Source organism: Leptodactylus fuscus, chromosome 7 (genome assembly GCF_031893055.1).
Source record: "Leptodactylus fuscus isolate aLepFus1 chromosome 7, aLepFus1.hap2, whole genome shotgun sequence".
Taxonomy (NCBI): domain Eukaryota; kingdom Metazoa; phylum Chordata; class Amphibia; order Anura; family Leptodactylidae; genus Leptodactylus; species Leptodactylus fuscus.
The window spans coordinates 25298354-25319442 of NC_134271.1; the positions used below are offsets into that span (position 1 = coordinate 25298354).

Genomic DNA, 21089 nt, shown 5'->3' on the forward strand with positions numbered 1-21089 from the left:
ATTTCACCATGATAATTGGGTAAAATACAGCCGATATTTATGTATGTCTGAGAGTATTCCATATGAAGACACAGTTGGTGGGGCCTCTTGATAAAATTGGGTATTTCTGTTTGTGAGTTAATATGGCGGCCATGTTTTCATTTAATTATTATATGTTAAAGGGGTTGTCCCATTATGGACACTTATCCTCTATCCACAGGACAAGGGATAGGTGTCCGATTGCTGGGGGTTCGATCACCAAATCCCCCAGTGATCCAGAGGATGGGGGACTGAAAATCCCTCTACCGGATGCTTGGGAATGGAGTGCCAGTGAACTTCTCTGACCCGTGCTCCATTCTTTTCCATGGGGCTGCCAAAACTATAATGCTTCCGCAGTCCAATAGAAGTGAATAGAGCGCCGTTCACATAAGCCCACTGGAGCTCCATTCACAAGGAGGCTGTAGGGGGACTTTCGGCCCACTGTCCCCTGCTGTCAAACCCCCAGCAATTGTACCCTTAACATGTATTCATAACGGGACAACCCCTTTACATTTTATAATTTATTTATATTTACCTTCGTGCTGATTTTGTTGACTCCTGAAGATAGCTAAGTGCTGAATTTCTCTTTGGTAGTCACAAAGAGTCTAATAAAATGGTGGTGAATGCGTGACACCCACTATATTCAAAACCTACATTAAAGGGGGTATCCACGAAGTCTATCAGAACTTACTTTTTTGAGATATAAAAAAAAAAAAAAAGTATGATTAGAACCAGTACACAGCCCCCGAGTCACTTTGGTCAATTTGGCATGTCTATAGGGATGTCTGTTCATGTTCTACTGTCACAATGAGTCAATGAGTAGTGAAGAGCGGGTTAATTGATAGTTTTGGCTGCTTGTACCAGGCTCTCATGCATTGATTTATCAGGAAAAAAAAAATTAAGATAACTATTTTTCTTTGTTCAGAGTGAAAACAATGGCCGTCACATTTCATAACTTGGGAAGAGCATCTCTGTTTTGATATGCAACTTTGATCGTGGCTACTAGTTTCTCAACAATGGACGTGGCTTCATCTCAGACACTGGTTCCTGTACATGGACTTCTACTGACTGAACATATAGCTGAGAACTTTGAAAATGTGGAAAAATTTCAGGCCCGTCCCGATGACGTGGTTATTGCAGCTTATCCGAAATGTGGTAATACAACTTAGAAAATCCTATTCAGAACTTGAACTATTCAGAACCTGACAGATTCCATGCTGACGGCAGCGCCGCACCTCCCATGAGGCGACCTGAAGCGACCGCTTCAGGTGGCGCTATACCAGGGCCCCAGGGAGGGCGGCATTTTTGCTCACCTAAGCCAGTCCAGGACAAGCTCCAGCGGCCTCCCCTCACGCTCAGGCAGAAAGCAGGTCCTCTCCGTGCCTGCTCTCTGCCTGCTAAGGCCGCTCCGCCCCACCCCCTCCGCTCCGCTCCCTCCTCCTGGGGGGGGGGCTTTCTGTCATCCGCCTCGGGCAGCGAAAAAGGCAAGTTCACCCCTGGCTGACGGCTGTCAACATGAAATATGTATTTTGGGCCGGACAACCTCTTTAAGTACTTAGATGTTCATCATGATACAGTTGTTTTTGTTTCTTTTAGGCAATACGTGGACAAGTGAAATTGTTGATTTGATTTATTGTGACGGAGATGAAGTAAAAGCTCGCCGAGATGCTATATATAATCGTGTACCATTTCTAGAGTTATGCGTTCCAGGAATGCCTTCAGGTAATAATAAAGAATATCTTGAATGCCTTTTTAAGAATTAGGATACTGATGGCCATGAATATCAACTTGGTGCTGGCCAGTTTTTGGCACCCCCAACAATCTGCTAAGGAAAGAGCCCTAGTGATTGTGTTAATGCCGCAACCTGTACAGTGTTTCCTCCAGCCTGAGGACCTGCACACAGCCTGGCTGCTAATGGTGGTGTATGGTAATGCAACTTTGTGCTAGTCAAGTGAACAGGACAAAGCTGCAATACCCTGCGCTGCTGTACAAATCTCTCCAATGTCTATATATTTAGGATACATCACATTACATAAATTTATTATGAATCCTGGTCACTCTAACAGGTATAGATCAACTTAATGCTGCAGCATTCCCAAGACTGGTGAAAACCCATCTTCCCATCCATTTGATGCCTGCCTCCTTTTGGGAGAAGGACGTGAAGGTAACCATATATTCCAAGATTACTCATGGTATTATAAATCTCATGATGATTAATTCATATTGCAACTGCTAATGTAGGAAATTGGTGTAAATTATGATGAATCGAGCATGGATGATGGCCCTGTACTAAGCCACCATTATGGAAAGTGGGGAGGGTGGCGATAAATGACACTTGTAAAAAAAACAAAAAACAAAAGAAAACCCTGCTGTTAAAAAGTCACATATTTCAGTTTTGTAACTCCTTCAAGTCAATTTGACGGCTCAGGCCATTTTTCGTGACAAATTTATTTCTTTTACTAATACAAATTTTAATATTTTTTTTATTATCATTATCTTTACTCGAACCACACAGGCTGATTGACAGTTCTTTTTGTATTAGGCCCGTCTCACATCTATGTTCAGTATTCCGTTCAGGGATTCCTTGATCAGTGACAACGACTAGACACCAAATCACTGATCAAGGGAATCATAAAACTCAGAGAGCCTTTCTGTGAACTGACTATTTTTTTATTTTTTTTTTTGGACTTATGTGTTTATTTGCTTCTACTGCTTTCCATCAATGGTGCATCAAACACTGTATTCCTGTATAAATGTGCTTGCCTTCAGATATTGTGTTATACCAGCCTGATAAAGGAATTGACTAGTTCCAAAAGCTCACAATATGTCATCATTTTTTGTTAGCCATTATAAAAGGTATCAACTACTGAGAACTCCCAATCTTTACATTTCATCCACTGCTCCACGGTTATCTTGTTTTCATCTACACAGCAAAACTGAGAAGTTAGTAGGTGTAAGAATAACATTTCAAACAATAGATATACCGTATATACTTGAGTATAAGCCAAGTTTTTCAGCACAGTTTTTGTGCTGAAAAAAAACCCCTCGGCTTATACTCGAGTCAAACAAGAAAAAAAAAATATTTTTTTTGGAGGGGGGGGGGGGGGGGGGGGTTTGACCAGCTACAATAGTAATGTATAGAATCTCCCATAAAATAGTGGGGAAAAAAAGAAGCTTAAAAAAATAATAATAAAGAAATAAAATAAATAGAAGTTGTAAATCCCTTCTTTCCCTGGAATACATATAAAAGTAGAAAATGACTGTGAAACACTTACACATTAGGTATCCCTGTGTCTGACAGTGCCCAGTCTACTGAATATAGGGGATATGCAGTGCTCCTGTTCTCTTAGGAAGGGGTTAATAGGAGCACTGCAGATGCCCTATATTGAGCCAGGCTGAATTACAAATGGGGGGGGGGGGGAACAGTCCTCAAGCTCAGGGAAGGGGCAGACAGACAACCAAAACACCCCCTCCTCTTCCCCAGCACCCAGCAACTACTGCACCCAAAAACTACGACCATTTTAATTTTTGAAATTTTCCAGTAGCTGCTGCATTCCCCCCCCCCCCCTCCCCTTATACTCGAGTCAATAAGTTTTCCCAGTTTTTTTGCGGTAAAATTAGGGGCCTCTGCTTATATTCGGGTCGGTTTATACTCGAGTATATATGGTACTTTACGACTTATTCTTTTTATTCTGTACAATTTTAGTTAAGAGTGGTCTTAGATATTATTGCTGAATTCAGGATTTAATCTGGAATTTCTGGATTTAATCTGCAGAATAACAAATGTCATCCTACTGATATTATAAATGTGAACGTTTGTATGTTTGTTACTCAATCACGCAAAAAACGGCTGAACGTATTTAGATGAAATTTGGTACGTAGTTTGTAACCTCGATTAACACATAGGATACTTTTTATCCCAGTAAATGACTTGGCTTCACGACTGTTATCAATTTATGTATCCTACTGATATTAAACAGTTTTTTACCAGCAGGACAATCATTCAGCTAACTGCAGTTTGGTGATAAAGCCTGCTCTGTTATCTCTCTATGTAAACACACAGATAGCACCGAGTTCGTTCTGTAGAAGCTTCTGCATATTATCTGATCTGCATAAGTGTTCTGTGTCCCGTTAAGCCAGAGGAAGGAGGGGGGAAAGAACTACAGGATGTGAGAAGCAGATACTGCAGGCAGAGTGCTGAGACACTAAAATTGGGAAACTGCTATTTTGGATTAAAGGGGTTTTCCTATCTCAAACATGCCGGGAAAACAAAAATCTAACTTGTCTCAAAAAACGAGAGCTGTGAAGGTAGCCAGATGTCAAAACACTTCTCGAGCAGAGCTGAGGAGAATTGAGCAAGCTAGGCGTCAAGCGCATCTTAGAGCAGCTGAAATGCTGGAGAAGGCAGATCATCGACGCCAACAACAGGCTCATTATATGGCGTCCCAGCAAGCTGCTGAGATGCTTAAACAATCACAGGCATGGCACAAGGAACAAGTTCAGTGGCAGGTCAGCTTGAGAGCTGCCAAAACGACAGAGCAGGAAGATCATCAACGCCAACAACACGCAGACAAAGTCGTGGGCAAAAGCTAGTTTGGTTTTATAAATAAAAAAATATGTATTTTTTTTTATCTTTCAAACAGGTTATTTATGTTGCAAGAAATGCTAAAGATGTGGCAGTATCATATTATTATCTCCACAAAATGTCCAGTGCTATGCCTGATCCAGGACCCTGGGATGTATTCTTAGATAACTATGTGAAAGCTAATGGTAAGATACAATATAATGATTCTACAGAAGCAATATTATATAAAATGTATCACTATAGCCAGTCTGACATTTGCTATTTTGCCTTAGTGTGCTATAGTTCTTGGTATGATAACGTTAAAGGCTGGTGGGAAAAGAGACATGACCACAAAATCCTGTATATATTCTATGAAGATATGAAAGAGGTAAATTTTGCAATAAATAATAATTACATATAGATCATTGTCATTTTAGATTCAATTGTTCATATATTACAATTTATATATTTGAGTCTTTCCTCTCCCTGTGATCAGCTGTTATCACTGGGAATATTGACATGTGTGCCCATTATAATGAATGGCTGACAATGTAAAGCAGAGACAGCTCAGGTCTAACTGACAGTCACTTTTATGAAATCTATAAGCAGGGTTATCACTAGGAGGAGACAACTGGGGCATGTGCTCTTGGTGCTGGTTGTAAAGGGCGGACGCCAAGAACCACTTCTATGTATGTAGATAGAGAGGAAGATCAGTGAGCTGAACCTTTGCCCTGGATGATGGGTAATCTAGCCACAGCTCTATTATATGCCCTAATAGAATCAGGTTAGAAGCATACTTTGTATAAGAACTCTTACAAACAAGTGTATGGCTTGAACCTTCTGTATACAAATGTTCTTAATACGGATATGTGTCTTGGTCTGGTGATCTGAACTCACAGCACTGTATGGATCTACAATGTAGTAAGTTCGGGTCAGTAGACCAATGGCTGGGCCCAGGGGTGAACCTTCCCCTTTTGCCGCCCGAGACGAACGACAGAAAGGGGGCGGAGCGGGCGTGGCTGAGCGGAGGGGGCGGGGTTAGCGAAGGGGCGGACTTAGTACTGTTCGCAGGCAGAGAGCAGGCACGGAGATGACCTGCTCTCTGCCTGAGCGTGAGGGGAGGCTGCTGGAGCAGCGCTGCTTCAGTGGCCTCCCCAATCCACCGCTCGGTGCTAAGCCAGTCCAGGACAGCTTGTCCTGGACTGGCTTAGGTAATCAAAAATGCCGCCCTCCCTGGGGTCCTGACATGACACAGCAGGCATATCCACCAGGCATATCCATAATAAAGATACTTGGAGGATAGTACCTATACAACCAAAACCATAGGGAACTGCGACCACCCGACATACGTTTCGCCCAAAAATGGGCTTTGTCAAGGGTCCCTATGGTTCTGGTTGTATAGGTAATATCCTTGATAAGTAGTCCCTTGTTTGTATTTCTATCAGGCTTGTTGGTGTATTTATACATATGTTTATACTTCTCGTGATTTCATAGTGATACTGATGTATGTGGTTACATTAACCCACCAATATTGCCCTTATACACAAACGTTTATTGGGACCTTGGTTATGTATATGTTTATCATCCTATAGTCCCCTTTCCATTGGGTTTGGGTATTGTTCGTTTTTCCCCCTTTTTCTACTTCGTGTACTTTGTTTACTGTATTTTATTATATTAATAAAATCATGGTTTTATTACCTTAGCTGGTTGTATGTACGCAGAGGCAATATACTTGTATGTCAGAGGTCTTACAGTGACTTATCGTCAGGTCAATGACGTCATTATCAATTACTGATTGAGAACAATTTTATCATTCATTTATCAATAATTTATCATTACAGAATCCAAAGAAAGAAATTAAGAAGATTCTGCAATTCCTGGGAAAAGAGATGAGTGAGGCCATTGTGGATAAGATTGTTTATCTCACGTCTTTTGAGGTCATGAAAGACAATGACATGGCCAATTATAAAACTATACCGACGGAGTTTATGAACCAGACTATATCTCCTTTCATGAGAAAAGGTAAGACTTGCGCTGGGCGGCGCAGGGAGACATTGTAGCTCATTTGAATATAATGCTAATTTATCTAAAATAGCCGCAGCACATCAACGAATCATCAGCAAGTTCACAGGGACTAACCTACTGCACTAATGGCCCTGACTTAAAGGGAGTCTGTCAGCAGCAAAAATATTATTAAACCAGCCCCAGCACCTTGTAATGCTCAGAGCCCTGAGCTCAGTGATAGGATTTGTTTGTAGAATGGTTGTTTAATTTTGACAAAAAGCTTTTTATTCCTACAAAAAGAGGGGGAGTGTTCTGGGGCTGAGCATCATCATAAGGAGGCGGAGGAATGCTCTGATTATGTCATCGCTGCTGGAAAGGTATCGAGTGAGAGAGAGATTTTGCTGTGATGCTCAGCCGCCTCAGAGAATGCCGCCGATACACTCTTAGCTTATTTGTATAGGAGTAAAAAACTGTTTTTTGTCAATAGGAAAAAGCCATTCTACAAAGAATAGCATTGAGCTCAGGGCTCTGAGCAGTGTAAAGTACTAGGGCTGGTTTCATAATGTTTTTGGTGCTAACAGACTCCCTTTAAAGAGGATCTATTAGTGACTGAGGCCTTGTGAACACAATTATATTTTCTGTGCACAACCTACTTACTGAGTAACTTACAGTACCTTTCATGCTTGCGTCATTAGAAAGCATATGGGATTTTGTAGCATACTGTCAGATTGTATGAACATCGGGATTTTGCCCTAAAGGAATTGCTTCCAGGGGAAATATGTTCTGTATACTGTATATGATACCTGGCAGAACACAATACAATGGCACACCTAGTCTGTATGGCTCTGTACAGAACCATTTAAATACATTGGGGTCCCTGTACAAACTTTTTGAAAGTGGGACCCACAATGTTCCTCCACCTATAATTTAATTTCAACCACCATTTAGAAAAAAAAAATACTCACCAAACCTAGTTCCCACGGACCTGCAGATCCATGGATCTGTTGAAATCACTGCCTGTTGCTTGGAAGAGTACCCTTAATGTGGGACTGTCCCGCTTGATCTGGGGTGGCTGAGGAGGCCGCCGCAATCATAGGGCCCGATGCAGCTGCCCTATGCGTTGGCCTTATGGTTAAAGCGGCGTGGTTCTGTACCAAGTGACTACTTAGCAAAGAAGGGTCACGTTCCCTGCCTTAAATCTTGTAGGTTGCCTAAACTTGCCCAAGATTTAAAAGTGACCTGTCAGCAGATTTAGGCTGCCCTAACCATGGATATAAATGACATCAGGCTTCCTCATTACAATGGATCGTGTTCTTTGTGACACTACCGTATTGCAGATCTCTTCCTAGCATGAATCTGATGACAGGAGACCTTTATTACTATTAAATGATGTAATATGCCATATTTTGCTCTCAATAAGGTATTGTCGGGGACTGGAAGAACCATTTCACTGTAGCTCAAAATGAACAGTTTGATGAAGACTACAAGAGGAAGATGGCAGACACAGATCTTCACTTCAGGACCGAGATCTAAAGAATGCACTAAATCTACTCTGCCTCCCCTCACGCTCAGGCAGAAAGCAGGTCCTCTCCGTGCCTGCTCTCTGCCTGCTAAGGCCGCTCCGCCCCACCCCCTCCGCTCCGCTCCCTCCTCCTGGGGGGGGGGCTTTCTGTCATCCGCCTCGGGCAGCGAAAAAGGCAAGTTCACCCCTGGCTGACGGCTGTCAACATGAAATATGTATTTTGGGCCGGACAACCTCTTTAAGTACTTAGATGTTCATCATGATACAGTTGTTTTTGTTTCTTTTAGGCAATACGTGGACAAGTGAAATTGTTGATTTGATTTATTGTGACGGAGATGAAGTAAAAGCTCGCCGAGATGCTATATATAATCGTGTACCATTTCTAGAGTTATGCGTTCCAGGAATGCCTTCAGGTAATAATAAAGAATATCTTGAATGCCTTTTTAAGAATTAGGATACTGATGGCCATGAATATCAACTTGGTGCTGGCCAGTTTTTGGCACCCCCAACAATCTGCTAAGGAAAGAGCCCTAGTGATTGTGTTAATGCCGCAACCTGTACAGTGTTTCCTCCAGCCTGAGGACCTGCACACAGCCTGGCTGCTAATGGTGGTGTATGGTAATGCAACTTTGTGCTAGTCAAGTGAACAGGACAAAGCTGCAATACCCTGCGCTGCTGTACAAATCTCTCCAATGTCTATATATTTAGGATACATCACATTACATAAATTTATTATGAATCCTGGTCACTCTAACAGGTATAGATCAACTTAATGCTGCAGCATTCCCAAGACTGGTGAAAACCCATCTTCCCATCCATTTGATGCCTGCCTCCTTTTGGGAGAAGGACGTGAAGGTAACCATATATTCCAAGATTACTCATGGTATTATAAATCTCATGATGATTAATTCATATTGCAACTGCTAATGTAGGAAATTGGTGTAAATTATGATGAATCGAGCATGGATGATGGCCCTGTACTAAGCCACCATTATGGAAAGTGGGGAGGGTGGCGATAAATGACACTTGTAAAAAAAACAAAAAACAAAAGAAAACCCTGCTGTTAAAAAGTCACATATTTCAGTTTTGTAACTCCTTCAAGTCAATTTGACGGCTCAGGCCATTTTTCGTGACAAATTTATTTCTTTTACTAATACAAATTTTAATATTTTTTTTATTATCATTATCTTTACTCGAACCACACAGGCTGATTGACAGTTCTTTTTGTATTAGGCCCGTCTCACATCTATGTTCAGTATTCCGTTCAGGGATTCCTTGATCAGTGACAACGACTAGACACCAAATCACTGATCAAGGGAATCATAAAACTCAGAGAGCCTTTCTGTGAACTGACTATTTTTTTATTTTTTTTTTTGGACTTATGTGTTTATTTGCTTCTACTGCTTTCCATCAATGGTGCATCAAACACTGTATTCCTGTATAAATGTGCTTGCCTTCAGATATTGTGTTATACCAGCCTGATAAAGGAATTGACTAGTTCCAAAAGCTCACAATATGTCATCATTTTTTGTTAGCCATTATAAAAGGTATCAACTACTGAGAACTCCCAATCTTTACATTTCATCCACTGCTCCACGGTTATCTTGTTTTCATCTACACAGCAAAACTGAGAAGTTAGTAGGTGTAAGAATAACATTTCAAACAATAGATATACCGTATATACTTGAGTATAAGCCAAGTTTTTCAGCACAGTTTTTGTGCTGAAAAAAAACCCCTCGGCTTATACTCGAGTCAAACAAGAAAAAAAAAATATTTTTTTTGGAGGGGGGGGGGGGGGGGGGTTTGACCAGCTACAATAGTAATGTATAGAATCTCCCATAAAATAGTGGGGAAAAAAAGAAGCTTAAAAAAATAATAATAAAGAAATAAAATAAATAGAAGTTGTAAATCCCTTCTTTCCCTGGAATACATATAAAAGTAGAAAATGACTGTGAAACACTTACACATTAGGTATCCCTGTGTCTGACAGTGCCCAGTCTACTGAATATAGGGGATATGCAGTGCTCCTGTTCTCTTAGGAAGGGGTTAATAGGAGCACTGCAGATGCCCTATATTGAGCCAGGCTGAATTACAAATGGGGGGGGGGGGGAACAGTCCTCAAGCTCAGGGAAGGGGCAGACAGACAACCAAAACACCCCCTCCTCTTCCCCAGCACCCAGCAACTACTGCACCCAAAAACTACGACCATTTTAATTTTTGAAATTTTCCAGTAGCTGCTGCATTCCCCCCCCCCCCCTCCCCTTATACTCGAGTCAATAAGTTTTCCCAGTTTTTTTGCGGTAAAATTAGGGGCCTCTGCTTATATTCGGGTCGGTTTATACTCGAGTATATATGGTACTTTACGACTTATTCTTTTTATTCTGTACAATTTTAGTTAAGAGTGGTCTTAGATATTATTGCTGAATTCGGGATTTAATCTGGAATTTCTGGATTTAATCTGCAGAATAACAAATGTCATCCTACTGATATTATAAATGTGAACGTTTGTATGTTTGTTACTCAATCACGCAAAAAACGGCTGAACGTATTTAGATGAAATTTGGTACGTAGTTTGTAACCTCAATTAACACATAGGATACTTTTTATCCCAGTAAATGACTTGGCTTCACGACTGTTATCAATTTATGTATCCTACTGATATTAAACAGTTTTTTACCAGCAGGACAATCATTCAGCTAACTGCAGTTTGGTGATAAAGCCTGCTCTGTTATCTCTCTATGTAAACACACAGATAGCACCGAGTTCGTTCTGTAGAAGCTTCTGCATATTATCTGATCTGCATAAGTGTTCTGTGTCCCGTTAAGCCAGAGGAAGGAGGGGGGAAAGAACTACAGGATGTGAGAAGCAGATACTGCAGGCAGAGTGCTGAGACACTAAAATTGGGAAACTGCTATTTTGGATTAAAGGGGTTTTCCTATCTCAAACATGCCGGGAAAACAAAAATCTAACTTGTCTCAAAAAACGAGAGCTGTGAAGGTAGCCAGATGTCAAAACACTTCTCGAGCAGAGCTGAGGAGAATTGAGCAAGCTAGGCGTCAAGCGCATCTTAGAGCAGCTGAAATGCTGGAGAAGGCAGATCATCGACGCCAACAACAGGCTCATTATATGGCGTCCCAGCAAGCTGCTGAGATGCTTAAACAATCACAGGCATGGCACAAGGAACAAGTTCAGTGGCAGGTCAGCTTGAGAGCTGCCAAAACAACAGAGCAGGAAGATCATCAACGCCAACAACACGCAGACAAAGTCGTGGGCAAAAGCTAGTTTGGTTTTATAAATAAAAAAATATGTATTTTTTTTTATCTTTCAAACAGGTTATTTATGTTGCAAGAAATGCTAAAGATGTGGCAGTATCATATTATTATCTCCACAAAATGTCCAGTGCTATGCCTGATCCAGGACCCTGGGATGTATTCTTAGATAACTATGTGAAAGCTAATGGTAAGATACAATATAATGATTCTACAGAAGCAATATTATATAAAATGTATCACTATAGCCAGTCTGACATTTGCTATTTTGCCTTAGTGTGCTATAGTTCTTGGTATGATAACGTTAAAGGCTGGTGGGAAAAGAGACATGACCACAAAATCCTGTATATATTCTATGAAGATATGAAAGAGGTAAATTTTGCAATAAATAATAATTACATATAGATCATTGTCATTTTAGATTCAATTGTTCATATATTACAATTTATATATTTGAGTCTTTCCTCTCCCTGTGATCAGCTGTTATCACTGGGAATATTGACATGTGTGCCCATTATAATGAATGGCTGACAATGTAAAGCAGAGACAGCTCAGGTCTAACTGACAGTCACTTTTATGAAATCTATAAGCAGGGTTATCACTAGGAGGAGACAACTGGGGCATGTGCTCTTGGTGCTGGTTGTAAAGGGCGGACGCCAAGAACCACTTCTATGTATGTAGATAGAGAGGAAGATCAGTGAGCTGAACCTTTGCCCTGGATGATGGGTAATCTAGCCACAGCTCTATTATATGCCCTAATAGAATCAGGTTAGAAGCATACTTTGTATAAGAACTCTTACAAACAAGTGTATGGCTTGAACCTTCTGTATACAAATGTTCTTAATACGGATATGTGTCTTGGTCTGGTGATCTGAACTCACAGCACTGTATGGATCTACAATGTAGTAAGTTCGGGTCAGTAGACCAATGGCTGGGCCCAGGGGTGAACCTTCCCCTTTTGCCGCCCGAGACGAACGACAGAAAGGGGGCGGAGCGGGCGTGGCTGAGCGGAGGGGGCGGGGTTAGCGAAGGGGCGGACTTAGTACTGTTCGCAGGCAGAGAGCAGGCACGGAGATGACCTGCTCTCTGCCTGAGCGTGAGGGGAGGCTGCTGGAGCAGCGCTGCTTCAGTGGCCTCCCCAATCCACCGCTCGGTGCTAAGCCAGTCCAGGACAGCTTGTCCTGGACTGGCTTAGGTAATCAAAAATGCCGCCCTCCCTGGGGTCCTGACATGACACAGCAGGCATATCCACCAGGCATATCCATAATAAAGATACTTGGAGGATAGTACCTATACAACCAAAACCATAGGGAACTGCGACCACCCGACATACGTTTCGCCCAAAAATGGGCTTTGTCAAGGGTCCCTATGGTTCTGGTTGTATAGGTAATATCCTTGATAAGTAGTCCCTTGTTTGTATTTCTATCAGGCTTGTTGGTGTATTTATACATATGTTTATACTTCTCGTGATTTCATAGTGATACTGATGTATGTGGTTACATTAACCCACCAATATTGCCCTTATACACAAACGTTTATTGGGACCTTGGTTATGTATATGTTTATCATCCTATAGTCCCCTTTCCATTGGGTTTGGGTATTGTTCGTTTTTCCCCCTTTTTCTACTTCGTGTACTTTGTTTACTGTATTTTATTATATTAATAAAATCATGGTTTTATTACCTTAGCTGGTTGTATGTACGCAGAGGCAATATACTTGTATGTCAGAGGTCTTACAGTGACTTATCGTCAGGTCAATGACGTCATTATCAATTACTGATTGAGAACAATTTTATCATTCATTTATCAATAATTTATCATTACAGAATCCAAAGAAAGAAATTAAGAAGATTCTGCAATTCCTGGGAAAAGAGATGAGTGAGGCCATTGTGGATAAGATTGTTTATCTCACGTCTTTTGAGGTCATGAAAGACAATGACATGGCCAATTATAAAACTATACCGACGGAGTTTATGAACCAGACTATATCTCCTTTCATGAGAAAAGGTAAGACTTGCGCTGGGCGGCGCAGGGAGACATTGTAGCTCATTTGAATATAATGCTAATTTATCTAAAATAGCCGCAGCACATCAACGAATCATCAGCAAGTTCACAGGGACTAACCTACTGCACTAATGGCCCTGACTTAAAGGGAGTCTGTCAGCAGCAAAAATATTATTAAACCAGCCCCAGCACCTTGTAATGCTCAGAGCCCTGAGCTCAGTGATAGGATTTGTTTGTAGAATGGTTGTTTAATTTTGACAAAAAGCTTTTTATTCCTACAAAAAGAGGGGGAGTGTTCTGGGGCTGAGCATCATCATAAGGAGGCGGAGGAATGCTCTGATTATGTCATCGCTGCTGGAAAGGTATCGAGTGAGAGAGAGATTTTGCTGTGATGCTCAGCCGCCTCAGAGAATGCCGCCGATACACTCTTAGCTTATTTGTATAGGAGTAAAAAACTGTTTTTTGTCAATAGGAAAAAGCCATTCTACAAAGAATAGCATTGAGCTCAGGGCTCTGAGCAGTGTAAAGTACTAGGGCTGGTTTCATAATGTTTTTGGTGCTAACAGACTCCCTTTAAAGAGGATCTATTAGTGACTGAGGCCTTGTGAACACAATTATATTTTCTGTGCACAACCTACTTACTGAGTAACTTACAGTACCTTTCATGCTTGCGTCATTAGAAAGCATATGGGATTTTGTAGCATACTGTCAGATTGTATGAACATCGGGATTTTGCCCTAAAGGAATTGCTTCCAGGGGAAATATGTTCTGTATACTGTATATGATACCTGGCAGAACACAATACAATGGCACACCTAGTCTGTATGGCTCTGTACAGAACCATTTAAATACATTGGGGTCCCTGTACAAACTTTTTGAAAGTGGGACCCACAATGTTCCTCCACCTATAATTTAATTTCAACCACCATTTAGAAAAAAAAAATACTCACCAAACCTAGTTCCCACGGACCTGCAGATCCATGGATCTGTTGAAATCACTGCCTGTTGCTTGGAAGAGTACCCTTAATGTGGGACTGTCCCGCTTGATCTGGGGTGGCTGAGGAGGCCGCCGCAATCATAGGGCCCGATGCAGCTGCCCTATGCGTTGGCCTTATGGTTAAAGCGGCGTGGTTCTGTACCAAGTGACTACTTAGCAAAGAAGGGTCACGTTCCCTGCCTTAAATCTTGTAGGTTGCCTAAACTTGCCCAAGATTTAAAAGTGACCTGTCAGCAGATTTAGGCTGCCCTAACCATGGATATAAATGACATCAGGCTTCCTCATTACAATGGATCGTGTTCTTTGTGACACTACCGTATTGCAGATCTCTTCCTAGCATGAATCTGATGACAGGAGACCTTTATTACTATTAAATGATGTAATATGCCATATTTTGCTCTCAATAAGGTATTGTCGGGGACTGGAAGAACCATTTCACTGTAGCTCAAAATGAACAGTTTGATGAAGACTACAAGAGGAAGATGGCAGACACAGATCTTCACTTCAGGACCGAGATCTAAAGAATGCACTAAATCTACTTGTGAAATTGTGGCATGGCATATTGTATTGCTGTTCCAAAAATCAAAGCTCCTTTTTATGGTTTTATATGGTATACTAGGTATAACTAAATATTAGGGGTAAAATCTGAACAATATTATTGACTAAATAATGACCCAAGACTAAACATATCTGATAACTTTACACACATATCGCTCATCTGTCATAGGTCGCTTTTGCAGGACATTCATTTTTCCTCTGCCAATCACTCATTTGCCATCAAATATAGTTTCTCTGACTTTTGAGCTATGGCCCCATGTGGTGACCAGCAGTGTTTTTCACAAAAAGATTAGAGGTTTCCTTCGCAGGCTTTCTGCTTCATCTATACCTATAGGGAAACCATCAGCACATCCTAAGTATAATTGACACGCTGCAATTTCCAAAACCATGTCTGCTGCGTGTATTTTCCAGCAAAGTGGGGATGCGATACACTAGAATCCCATTCACTTTGCTGTGATTGTAAAACCACACTTTTTCCTCCACGTTTTCTTGCCATGAGGGGCTCCGGTCCACGAAAGGTTTTTCAGTAACTACTGTGTTATACAATTCTGTGAACTAACTGCTGCTGAACTTCATAAGGCTACAGGCACCCAGATGGGTCCACTGCAGGATTTCCATAGCAGACATGCAAACAGCAGACCCACTCATGGTAGTGGCCAGATGAACTCAACTGGTTTCCACCATGGCTTTCACTGCAATCATTGCTTTACCTAAGGCTCAGTTGGAGCATTGCTATTGGAATCTTTAAAGCCTGTTTTCTATTGAAAAAGAAGTTAGGTTAATAAAGTATATTACAAAAATGTCCACCACCACCACAACCCCCCAACACAATAGCAAAAATATAAATAATTAAAGGCATAGAGCTGTGCTTATATGGTACAGCATAAACCATAAAGACACAAGTACCTTCACATAGCTTATCGAAAACTAAAATCCCACTGATCTCACAATGACAGCCTCTTCTAAGGATATGGCATCTATTTTAGAAAGCCAGAAAAGCCTTTAACCATAAAGCACCGTACTACACATGTCTGATTTCACTTTAAAATCCAAACCCCATAGATTTTAATTTCACCATTCACAGGGAGCAGATTTCTTGTGCCACATATCCACATCTCAGACTGTTTACTGGTAGACACAAGGACGCTACTTTTATCCATTATTCATGTTGTGTTCAGATATTTCCTCACAAGCCATCACCCTAATAAAAACACATCACTACACATTACATGATTCCCTGTATACCTACCAACCACTGTCATAATCATGTCTATAGGAATACACATTGTACTGAACCAGCAGAGATTTTACTTGTGATTCGGCGTTGTATTTGCTCATCAATAGATATTTCTCTGCAATGTTTTAATTGAATATCTTAAACAAATACAGATGTGACCAATGAACAGAATCCAATATGTTGTTCGATCAAATTAAAAATTGGATTTACTTTACATGTATAATGTTCGATTTCTTCATCTTTTTCCCATGATACTCTATTGTTATTCAAATAAACTATTCTAAAAACTTGATTTACTGTTTGTCATTTCAAGTCAAAAACATCAGATTTTCTTTCTGATTTTACTATTAACTTATGTTCCCTGGCACAGTAAAGAGAAATCCGCTGGTAAGGTGGTTCTTAGTACCTAAAGTAAAGAAGATGGGAGTTGGAGTCATTTTTTGCAACAATTAAAGGGTTCTATGGTGGGAAAAGAGCTCTGTGTAGGTTTAAACTACAACAAACAATACTCTCCTCATCGACATACCACCTGTCCTGTTTCAGTGCTGGTCTCTCCTTCCTCTCCACACACAGAAAATGCTAGACAGCAAATCATGGGCTGAGGAGTCTACCTGAGTGGTCACTTCCTGTGTATCAAGAAGGGCCAGCAAGTAGTGATGAACACGGGACCCAGGCAGGGATGAAATGGATCAGCAATCTGAAATGTATCCCCTATCCTTTTCTAAACAATATGTAATTCCTTGACACTTATACTGATCCTGCTACCACACTAGATCGCATCTGATGAAGGTCTAAGGACCGAAACGTCATATCCAATTGATCTAGCCTGTCTTTCTATGTCAATATTTTGCATTGTGTCAAAAGACATTAACTATATTGTAAAATAAATCTCTATATTCCTTTGATCACAAAACAGTGTGTGCAGCAAAATCTATTTTCACTAGTATATTTGGGTCGAAGGACCTTTTTTCGCTAGCACCACATATAATTTTAGAGTGTGCGGTACCATTGACTTTTTTGCTTCTCACAGTCTAATATTGATGGTTCATCCTAAGCATAGGCCACTAGAGATAAGCAAATAGTATTCGAAACTCTAGTTTCGAATACCTAACTCCATAGGAATGAATGGAAGCGGCCGGCGCTTAACCCCTTGGTGTTCGGCCACTTCCATTGATTCCTATGGGAGTGAGGTATTTGAAACTAGAGTTTGCTCATCTCTATAGGCCACCAACTTGAACCTCACATGGCTAACTAGTTAACTGTTGTATTGTGTAAGCTCTAAAAACCCTGACACATGTTAACAGATGGTTACCTATAAGTGACAAAAATAAGGGGAGTAGATAACTTACAAAGTTCAGTTCAGACCTTCAGTATCGTGTGAGTCTTCAAAGGGGGGCTCTATTGGATGGACCCCGGATATAGCAGACCATCAAAGCAAGCAAAAAATAGCACTTATGTCTTCATGAACTATTTTGTGGAATATATTCTGGTTCTGCAACATTTTGGTTCAGCCTTTTTGCGTATTTCCTTCTGGAGTGAGACACTGAAATAAATGAGAAACATGGAAATAACATTTACATTCATGAAAAAGCTGATTGAAAAGAAACACCCTGCTTCTTCTTTCTATCACAAAACTACTTGAAAATACATTTAAATGCATTACATTTTTTTTCTGTAAAACAAAGTGCTCAATGTGACTTAGTAAACATGTTAAAACCTAATAGAAGGTTATTATATTGTTAGCGTTTGCAGGTTATTTTCCAACCTCACTAGCTTATTTAGTGATCAAAAACATAAATAGTATTGCTGACGTCCGGACGAAGTCATTTTTAGTGTGTGTCGCTCCCACAGCTGTTCACACCACCATCTGTTCATACAACCATTCAGCAACATATAAATATTGGTTGCTACAACCTCCCTATTCTGAATGTTAATCCGTCTACTGACAAAGCTTTGTCCAATGCTATTTAAGCTTCAGGTTTATGGGGATGATTTCTCATGTTATTATATTTCTCTCACACCTCTTTTGCTAATTTCTCTTTACATCAAGATTAGCAATTCACAAAGCACAAAATACATAAGATAATAATTTTGCCCTATAAAGTGTTTTCTAAAGAAATATTTAATAGTCTGAGTCTTAAAGAGGGCCTTTCCTGTCCACAAAAATAAGCCATGTTATATTCCACTGGAAAGCTTACAGTGCGCTGAATTCAGCACAATTTCTGTTTTGCAAGTATCTGCCCTGGTTCCAGAGATATCCGTGCTATTCGTTTCCAGTATCAATATCAGTGCACTGTCAGTGGGGCCGACTTAGTATTATTCCCGACACAATGGTGAACCAGTCTGACACTAATGGTCTGGAACTTGTCAGAAACCCAGCTGTTATTTCCTTATTGTGGCCAGCTTATCAGGCATGAGTAGACAGCTTGGCCATAACAAGGAAATCATGGCTGGGTTTCTGACAAGTCCCAGGCCATAGAGAGTTGCTGCATTCAAGGTTATATACACAAGCAACTGATCTAAACAATAGATGGTTGTTCCTCTTAGGCCCAGTTCACATCTGTGTTCGGGATTCTGTTTGGAGAATCGCATGGGAACACCCTGAACGGAAACCTATACGCACAAAAAAGTGATTACCTAAGGAAACCTGCAGACCCCATGGGCTATAAAGTGCCATTTATCACCATCCTCACCACTTTCCATAAAGGGGGCTTAGTATAGTGCCACCATGCTTGCCAAATTCATCATAATTTACACCCAGGAGTGGCTGCCACAGGGGCCGGGATATTAGGGGCCCGGTGACAGCCGCTACCACTGAGTTGCTTTTTTTCTTAATAGGCCATTACAGAGTGGAGTTACTCCATCTGGTAACGGGCCCTATTTACTTACTGATACTGGCAGGGGCTGGGATTGGTAAGTCACACCGCCCCACAAACACTATTATTATGCTCGGGGGCCTTTTCAGACCCCTTAGTATAATGATCGGGGGCCCAGAAGAGGAAGGGAACATAAAAAACACTGTTACTTACTTCTCCGGGTTTCAGACAGGCTTCGGGCCATGTCAAAAGTTCACCTCGGGGCCCCGCCATTCCTAGTTAAGCCACTGTTTACACCGGTTTCCTACATTAGTAGTTGCAATACCAATTAATCATGAGATTTATAATACCAAGAGTAATCTTGGAGTATATGGTTACCTTTACGTCCTTCTCCCAAAAGGAGGCAGGCATCAAATAGTAATAGTCTATGGGCCTGCGGTTTTCTTCAGGTAACTGCTTTCTTATGTGGATAGGTTTACATTCAGGGGGTCCCCCAAGTAGACTTCCCGAAAGAAAACTCAACCACAGATGTGAACCGGGCCTAAGATGATTGGAGGAAATCTTTAAAACTGTTTAATTGTTATATTTGCAAAAATGTTTCACTTTTAATTATCTAGAAATCTAAATCTGGTTCTACTCATAGAGCCACCCTTTAAATCGGACCTTTCATGTTCTCATACCACTGATCTGTGAGGACATGAAAGCTCCTGTTTAATGGGTTATCTTTGTTTCTATGGGTTATTTCATACTCACCATTTCAATACTGTATTGTTCCCGTACCACAGTTCACCAGCCACTTCCATTACAAATGTTATCTTGCTGCCAACTGCGGTGACGTTATCTGAAATCACATAACAGAGAAATAGGAGTATACATTTTTGTGCTTTATAGGACATTTAGAAATCATAGATTTGGGATTTGCTTCTTCCTATGCTGGAAGACTCAATCGCATAGATTTTCAAAACTGGCGCAAAAGAAAACATCAAGGTGTGCTAAAACAAGAAAAATTGGATATGTGGACCTATAGAACCTGCTTTAACTATAAGAACCCATTCAGTCAGCAAAACTGAAGAGGAATTGACTACTGCCTCAGATCACTCTTCATTTTTCATCCTTCTGTATCAAAATCTGCTCCAAATTCCTATGTGTGAACATAACCTTATGGTGGCAATTCTGCTTTCATGAGGGCAAGAGAAATAACAAATATTCTAGTTCGGAGCAATGGTTCTCCCGGTTTACAGTTTTTCTGGCATTTTACCAATTGAGAACCCTACCCACACTGACAAAAAAATCCAAAAACTGTGGTACAGGTTCAATTTATGTGGAAATACCTGCAGGCTCAGACAATGTACTAGGTCGTGATGTGTGATAAGTATGTTCCTAGTAGGCAAAATTTTTGTATTGGCTGTTTAGAAGCAAATGTGCTACATTCTGAACATTCTTGAAAGTTTACACTCATTATATTATATATTAGGGCACAAACAAAATGCTTTTAAGTATTTCACCTTTGAAACGGATGACAGGAGCCAAAGCCCAATGACATAAGCAGGCGACAGTATGGCTTCCAGGGTCATACAGTTGTCTAGACAGACCACCCTCTCTTGTTAATCTTCTGACTGAGATTAAACTTCATTACAGTGACTGACACAAAGAACATGAAGGAGGAAGACCGGTAGCACAATCATTATTCTCCTATTGTGTCTTTATCCTTGTGGTGTGTTTACACATTCAGGTTTTCAGATGCAGTTTTTAAAGGGATTATACAGGTTTCTAGTATTGATTGCTTATTCTTAGATCAGTGGGGGTCCGACATCCAGGACCTCCGCAGATGAGCTGTATCAAGACACCATGATTCTTGGTGTTGTATATAATCCAGTAGCCGCACTGCTCAATCACTGTATAAACTGTAGCGGCGAGTATCGGTACTGTTTCACTGTCTCATATTGCTTGCATAGTCATAAGTAATAAATATACTTTCTGTATCAATTCCTCAGAGTTTCCCAGATCTCTGCTTGCTGTCATTCTTTGGTTAGTTAAAATGGATAAAAATTAGTCCATGGTCATGCGATATACAGTCCACGGTCATGCGATATACAGTCCA

The 21089-nt window shown here is 40.8% G+C and overlaps 2 protein-coding genes across 2 annotated transcripts; both read left to right on the forward strand.

The window, feature by feature from the left end:
* The first annotated feature begins 1034 nt into the window (after positions 1-1034).
* On the forward strand, positions 1035-8119 carry LOC142212540 (sulfotransferase 1 family member D1-like). Its single transcript, XM_075280500.1, has 7 exons — positions 1035-1173; positions 1615-1740; positions 2085-2182; positions 4662-4788; positions 4876-4970; positions 6424-6604; positions 8007-8119. The coding sequence occupies exons 1-7, from the start codon at positions 1035-1037 to the stop codon at positions 8117-8119; spliced, it is 879 nt and encodes a 292-aa protein (XP_075136601.1).
* Positions 8120-8367: 248 nt separating this feature from the next.
* On the forward strand, positions 8368-14898 carry LOC142213305 (sulfotransferase 1 family member D1-like). The gene is made up of 6 exons (XM_075281623.1): positions 8368-8521; positions 8866-8963; positions 11441-11567; positions 11655-11749; positions 13203-13383; positions 14786-14898. Exons 1-6 carry the CDS (start codon positions 8368-8370, stop codon positions 14896-14898), a joined length of 768 nt encoding a protein of 255 aa, XP_075137724.1.
* Positions 14899-21089: the final 6191 nt, after the last annotated feature.

Bases quoted from the DNA above. Each gene is read 5' to 3' on its own strand.
- LOC142213305 (XM_075281623.1), top strand. From the start codon at position 8,368: ATGATACAGTTGTTTTTGTTTCTTTTAGGCAATACGTGGACAAGTGAA. The intron at 11,750-13,202 runs GTAAATTTTGCA...TTATCATTACAG, and splicing joins TCTATGAAGATATGAAAGAG to AATCCAAAGAAAGAAATTAA. The intron at 13,384-14,785 runs GTAAGACTTGCG...GCTCTCAATAAG, and splicing joins ATCTCCTTTCATGAGAAAAG to GTATTGTCGGGGACTGGAAG.
- LOC142212540 (XM_075280500.1), top strand. From the start codon at position 1,035: ATGGACGTGGCTTCATCTCAGACACTGGTTCCTGTACATGGACTTCTA. The intron at 2,183-4,661 runs GTAACCATATAT...TCTTTCAAACAG, and splicing joins TTTGGGAGAAGGACGTGAAG to GTTATTTATGTTGCAAGAAA. The intron at 6,605-8,006 runs GTAAGACTTGCG...GCTCTCAATAAG, and splicing joins ATCTCCTTTCATGAGAAAAG to GTATTGTCGGGGACTGGAAG.